The following is a 7,331-nucleotide window of genomic DNA, read 5'->3' on the forward strand; positions in this document are numbered from 1 at the left end:
AACTAAGGTATTAGTTACAATATATGATAATAGCTGGTCAGACTAAAAAAGATCTATAATAGGAATAACAGAAGAAGACATGTCAACAAATGGAGGACTTTTTTTACTGTAGTCCAAACTATATGATAAATTCTTTAAAATTTGGAAAATACATAAAGATAGGTATTAAGATTAAAGGATATGAAGAAATGAATAATGGAAATAATTTACTAATATGTGTAGGATTTATAGGAAAACTTGCCACCAATAGTAGTACAAAATTTAGATTAAAGATAGATGATGTAGTAAGTTTAATGGGGAATAAAGGTATTAGATTAATGAAACCCCTAAAGATAAATTCCAAAAACTATGTAGGATTAGAATGAAACTTGGAAAAATTTACTAAGAAAGAAATACTAAATCCAACAAATCATTTAATGTATATAAACAATAAAGGAGAAACTTCGATAAGATTACTGACTACCAATACAAAAACAAAAAAGAAACTGATGAAGAAGTTGAAGAAAGTGAGAGTACTAATTTTATGAATTTAGAAATACTAGAAGAAGACTTTGAAGTAAATAAAGCTATAATGAAAACAGAAGCCCTATACGAAATAAATAACAATAGAACGTTCAAATGTATAGGCTGTAAAATGGGAAATCTCAATCTCACCGAAACTAAAGAATATTTTGTAAAATGTGAACTAAGAACTGATAATCATGGTTATACACTTAAAAAAAATAAAAAGGTGAAGATTTAGAAATGATTTACAGTATAGACGAGATAGAAAGTATAAAAGAATTTATGGAAAGTACGGCAAGTACTTCAAGCCCTTTCCAAAGGACGACTGGCATGCAAAGGGTAAATATAACAACAGGAGATTTACCAAGACATAGAGTATTCAGAATAAACCCTGAAGAACAGATAGAACATAACATAAAACCTAGAGAAAGAAGAATGCCAATAGAAGAACCCATTAGGTTACAAAAAGGTGGTAATAAAGGAAAAATTTTAAATCCAGCGGCGCATGACCTCAGACATGGAATGTTGTAATAGACATATGGAATAATGTAGTTGTAGCAGATTACATACAAGCTAATCCAGAGCCAGATGGAAAAAATATATTTAGATATCTAGAAACGTTCCTAGGAGAGACTACTAATGCATTATGGGAACTAGATAAAACAATATTCCCCAAAGATTTCCAGGTATTGATAGAAATGGGGGCTAACTCATATAATTTTGTGAATAAAGTACATACTTTACTAACAAGTGAGGATCCCAATAGTGGATTAAGAGTATTACAAAAAAGGGCTTTAATAAATTTAGAACAGTTAAGTATTAATAATTGGTTAAGAATTAAGGAATTTCTAAACGAGTATTTCTATTATTGTACCATTAATGGAAACTCGTTTGATCAAACTTTGGGAAAAAGATTATTCAATAAATTACCCGGAGCATTAGAAAGAGAAATAGAAGAAAAATGGTCCAAAAGAGATAGAGTAGTACAAAATCCAGAACAAAATGGTCAATAGGACAAAGAATACAATATATAATGAAAATATTACAAGAAAAGTGTACGAATATTCAAATACAAAAATATTAAAAAGAGGTGATACAGATTCTTGTAAAAATATATATACTACACAACATTACGATCAAGACTATAAGAAAGAAGACATAAAAAACCATATAAAAGGGATTATTGTTCTAAGAAAACATATTTTTTAATAAAATCAGAAGCTAAGAAACCATATTTAAATAAATAGAGATATGTAAGAAAATATAACACCAATAGAACTTATAAAAATAAATTAGAATATTTCACCTGTGGAAGTATAGAACATTTAGCAAATACTTGTCCAAAAAAAAATAATAACAGATCTAGAAATGCACAGTTAATAGATAAAGTAAATGAGAATCTAATACATGTAGATGAATATATGTCAGACAGCGAAAGCATATACTTTATCAGGAGTATGGAAGTATTCAAAGAAGAAAAGGACACATTGGATTCCTCGGATTCTGAAGAAAAAGAATTTATAAATAAAATAGGATTAGAAAAGATAAACCTAGACTATCATGATTTAGTCAATTTGATAGAATAATATGAAAATGAATTTGAAAAAGGTAAAGGACTAGACAGTAACCAGTGTTTTTATTGTAGCTTGTTTCCAAGTAAAAACAAAAGGGCAAAATCTAGAAAATGTTATATGGAAGGATGCATAACTTGTATAGAAAGAACCTTAGAAATCCAAAAACCAGCAAATAATTTAAATAATTTACATAAAAGAACCAATAGATAGAACAACAAATGATAAAATATTAGAACTAGAAGAAAAATTTAAAAGGTTGGAGATAAGAATAAATAATCTCGAAAAACATAGAGAAGTAATTAAAGAAGAAGACCTCTGTTGAAAATAATAACGTCAAGTAGAGAAAATCAATGAATGTATCATTTGAAGTAATGCTATGTAATGAAGAAAAGAACATTAGTACAGTCAAAGTCTTAACAAGAATAAGAATTCAAGATTATGAGTTTGAAACCTTAGCTATAGTCGATTCAGGATGTATAAAAAGTATATTAAATAATAGAATTTTACCACCAAGACTAATTAAGGAATTACCCAAACCCCAAAAATCCATGCAAATGGTCGGAACTCATAACACATTTACAGAATATATACGAAAAGAAAAAATAAGTTTTATTAACACCTGTAAAAAATTCTATCAACCATCACACAAACTCAATGGAATACTAGTTAGAAACTTAAACATAAAAGCAGACTTTGTGTTAGGATTAGATTTTATGGTATAAAATAATGGAGGATGTTTTATTGCTAGAGATTGGGTAATTTTTGCAAGCAATATTACTCACTCGCCTGTACACACACAACCTATACTAACTAAATGTCATTTTATTAAGGATAAATCAGAAGAAAAAAGCTCAAATAATCAGATAAAACTCGAAAAATCACTAGAATGTGATAAGGGAGAAAATTATACTTGTACTGACAATAAAAAGATAACAATGTATGAAGAATTACAAGATTTACTAACAGTAGAAGAATTAGAAAAAGATTACGCCCTAATAGAAATAGATACATAATTATACAATTTTAAGAGAGGAATACAATAGATAGGAGTAATAAAGGATCAAAAAGACCTAGATAAAATAATACAATTCCTAGACAAACTAGAAATAATTGGAGAAAAACCCTTGCAGCATTGGGGCTCCAATCAAATTACCCACAAATTAGAAATAATCAATGCAGAATACACTATAAAGACATCATTATCGAAGCCACAAACGAAGATCTTAAGGATTTTGAAGTGCAAATAAAAGAACTATTAGAATTAGGAATAATTAGAAAATCCAAGTCAAAACATATATCAATAACTTTCATAGTAAGAAACCATAGTTAAATAGTACAAGGGAAAGCTAGAATGGCAATAAATTATAAGAGACTAAATGATAATACTACGATGGATGCATATAAGTTACCAGACCAAACAGAATTAATAAACATAATACAAAGAAGAAAAATATTTAGTAAGTTCGACTGTAAATCCGGATATTGACAGATTAAGATGCACGAGGATAGTATAGAATGGATAGCTTTCACTTGTCAAGAAGGGCATTTTGAATGGTTAGTTATGCCGTTTGGACTAAAGACAGCTCCTCCAATTTCCAAAGAAAAATGAATAGTATTTTTGGAAATTATAAGAATTTTGTATTAGTATATGTAGATGATATTTTAGTTTTCAGTAATAACATGAGAGAACATCTAGGACATTTACACCAAGTTTTAAAATTATTTGTAGATAATGGAATAATAATAAGTAGAAAGAAAATGGAACTATGTAAAAACAGTATTAATTTCTTAGGTGTAGTCACTGGAGACGGTAGAATAAAATTACAACCATACATAGCAAAGAAGTTCTTAGAAATGCCAGATAGATTAAATAAAACCAAGGATTTACAAAAGTTTTTAGGACTATTAAATTATCCTAGAACTTTCATTAAAGACTTAGGAAAAGTAGCAGGACTGTTATATTCTAAAACCGAATCAACAGGCCAGAATACTTTTAATGTTGAAGACATAAAATTAGTCCAACAACTTAAACGCATTATCCAAGACATCCCAGACTTGACACTATTATTAGAAATAGATTATTTATTAGTCAAAATAGATGGATGTTTTCGAGGATAGGGAGCAATATTAAAAGCAAAACCTCAGCTTATTTGTCAAGGTTAGGCCACGACAAGTCTCATTATGACTTCATTTTGGATCGTGAGACTCCAATACTATCCTAACATTAAATGACTACATAAGGTGTGTATTAATATTATATTTTCAAAGTATAAATAAGACTAATTTGGTAAAATAAACTCAACTACAACAACAACAAACCCAGTGTATTCCCATAAAGTGGTGTCTGGGGAGAGTAAGATGTACGGAGTCCATACCGCTACCTCTAAAGAGTAGAAAGGCTGTTTCTGGTAGACCCCTGACTCAAGATAAAAAATAGTAAATAAGGGCATAGATGACATAACAGAAATAAGGAATAAGAAATAATAAAATAAAAATCCAAGAAATATAAAATATGAGAAATAAGGGCAACACGAAAAGAGAAAATAGGAACTAAGAAATAAGAAATAAGATACCCACCTAGTAGTAATATACACTCACATACCAAAGATACCTATGTACACAGTCCTCGGATAACTAACCCGGCTACACAATATCTCTCCTGTCTACTTGCTACAATCCACACACTCACACTAGCATTCTACCCTTATCCGCGACCTCCACACCTTCCTATCTAGGGTCATGTCCTCAATAAGCTGAAGCTGCTCCATGTAATGTCTAATCACCTCTATTCAGTATTTCTTCAGCCTATCTCTACTCCTCCTAAATCCATCTAGAGCTAGACTCTCATACCTACAAACGGGGGCATCCGTGACTCTCCTCATCACATACTCAAACTATCTCAGCCTTTTTTCTGCATTTTATCCTCCATCGAATCCACTCCCACCTTCTCCCGTATAATCCCATTCCTAACTCTTTCCCTCTAGTAAACCCACACATCCAATGCAATATTCTCATTTCTGTCACCTTTAATTTTTAGATGTGGGAGTGCTTGACTGGCCAACACTCCGCTCCATACAACATGGCCGAATGGACTACCACTCTGTAGAATTTGCCTTTAAGTTTAAGGGGAACCTTATTATCACACAACACTCCCGAGGTGAGCCTCCACTTCATCCAACTACTCTAATACGTTTAGGGACATCCTCATCAATCTCACCATTCCCCTAAATCATAGACCCAAAATACTTAAAACTATCTCTCTTACAAATATCCTGGGAGTCCAACCTGACCACTACTTCGTCCTCCTGCCTCAAGTCACTAAACCTGCATTCCAAATACTCCATCTTGGACCTATTCAACCTGAACCCCTTAGACTCAAGGGTTTGCCTCCAAACCTCCAATTTGTCATTTACACCCCCTGTCTCATTAATCAGCACTACATTATTCGTAAATAACATACACCAAGGAACCTCGCCTTAAATACTTCATGTCAACACATCCTTCACCAACTTAAAATGGAATGAACTAAGAGTCGATCCCTAATGCAACCTTGTCTCGACCAGAAAATGCTTTGAGTCTCCTTTCGCCGCCCTCACCCTCGTCTTCCCTCCATCATACATGTCCTTAATAGCTCTGATGTATGCCATCGGACCCCTCTCACCTCTAAGTATCGCTAAAGAATCTCCCTTGGGACTTTATCATATGCCTTTTCCAGTTCGATGAATACCATGTGTAAATTCCTTTTTCTTTCTTTATACTGCTCTACCCATCTCCTCACCAGGTGGATTGCCTCTGTCGTTGAGTAACTAGTCATAAATCCAAACTGATTCTCTAAAATAGACATGACCCTCCTTAATCTCCACTCAACCACTCTCTCCCAAATCTTTATAGTGTGACTCAATAGCTTAATACCCCTATAGTTATTGCAACTCTAAATATCACTCTTGTTTTTATATAACAAAATCATTGTACTCTATATCTAAGCCTCAGGTATTCTTGCAGTCATGAAAATGACGTTAAATAGATCAGTCAACCGCCTTAAACCTGCCTTACCATTATACTTCCAAAAATCCATCGAAATCTCAACAGGCCCCGTTGCCCTACCTCTCTGCATCCTACAAATTGCCTCCCTAACCTTCTCAACCTTAAAATGCCTACAGTAACTGAAATCACAGCTCTTCTCTAAGTGCTCCAGCTTTCCTAACTCAATGCCTCTGTCCCCCTCCTCGTTCAAAAGTCTATGAAAGTACTCTTGCCATCTCTTCTTAATGTGAACATCCTCCACCAAAACACTACCATCCTTTCACTTATTACACTTTACTTGATCGAGGTCACAATCCTTTCGCTCCCTAGCCTTAGTAAGCCTATACAACCTTTTTTCCCCAGCTTTCTCCTCTAACCCCACATACAAGATCTTAAACGCTGCTGACTTAGCAGCCGTAACTGCTAACTTAGCCTTCTTCCTTGCTACTTTGTAAACCTCCCTATTTACCCGTTTCTCTTTTTTATCTTTACTCTCAATCAACTTAACATACGCCCTCTTCTTAAACTCTACTTTCTTATTCAATTCTTCATTCCACCACCAGTCTCCGTTATGACGTCCTGCCCGACCATTTAAAACACCTAACATTTCTCTAGCAATCTTCGTGATACAAATGGCTGCCCTATCCCACATAACATCCACGTCCCCCTTGTACTTCCACATGCCCATTCCCGCCATCTTTTTCCTTATCTCCAAAGCACTAACTGGCATCAATCCTAGGTTGGCCCTCCCCGGCCCTTCTCTTCTTGCTCTTCTTAATAGACAAGTCCATCACTAGAACCCTAGGCTGGGTCAAAATATGCTCACTTGGAATGACTTTACAGTCCTTACATAACACCCTATCCCCCATCCTAAGCAGTAGAAAGTTAGTCTGAGTCTTGGCTATCATGCTTTGGAAGGTAATTAGGTGATCCTTCTTCTTTAGAAAGCTTGAATTCACTACCACCAGCCCAAAGGCCCTCACAAAATCCAACAGAGCAGCACCCTTACCATTTCTATCACCGAAACCAAAACCTCTATGCACATCATCATAACAACCCGGTAAGACCCCAATATGCCCATTGAAGTCCCTTGCTATGAAAATCTTCTCCGAGCTAGGCACGCTTCTCACCACCTTGTCCAAATCCTCCCAAAATCTTGCTTTTACCTCATTTTCGAAGCCCACCTGTGGTGTATAAACACTACACACATATAATGTAAAACCCCCAATA

General features: G+C 33.9%; 1 protein-coding gene across 1 annotated transcript; it reads right to left on the reverse strand.

Moving 5' to 3' along the window:
* Positions 1–6,057: 6,057 nt before the first annotated feature.
* LOC124899527 lies at positions 6,058–6,798 on the reverse strand. The gene is made up of 2 exons (XM_047414433.1): positions 6,400–6,798; positions 6,058–6,300 (listed from the first exon to the last, which is right to left on the reverse strand). The coding sequence occupies exons 1-2, from the start codon at positions 6,796–6,798 to the stop codon at positions 6,058–6,060; spliced, it is 642 nt and encodes a 213-aa protein (XP_047270389.1).
* Between the last annotated feature and the right edge of the window lie 533 nt (positions 6,799–7,331).

The sequence above is a fragment of the Capsicum annuum genome, chromosome 6, assembly GCF_002878395.1.
Source record: "Capsicum annuum cultivar UCD-10X-F1 chromosome 6, UCD10Xv1.1, whole genome shotgun sequence".
NCBI classification, from domain to species: domain Eukaryota; kingdom Viridiplantae; phylum Streptophyta; class Magnoliopsida; order Solanales; family Solanaceae; genus Capsicum; species Capsicum annuum.

Coding starts and splice junctions, on each gene's coding strand:
- LOC124899527 (XM_047414433.1), bottom strand. CDS start 6,798: ATGGCGGGAATGGGCATGTGGAAGTACAAGGGGGACGTGGATGTTATG. Junction 6,301..6,399: donor AGGATTGTGACCTCGATCAA/GTAAAGTGTAAT, acceptor TTGAACGAGGAG/GGGGACAGAGGCATTGAGTT.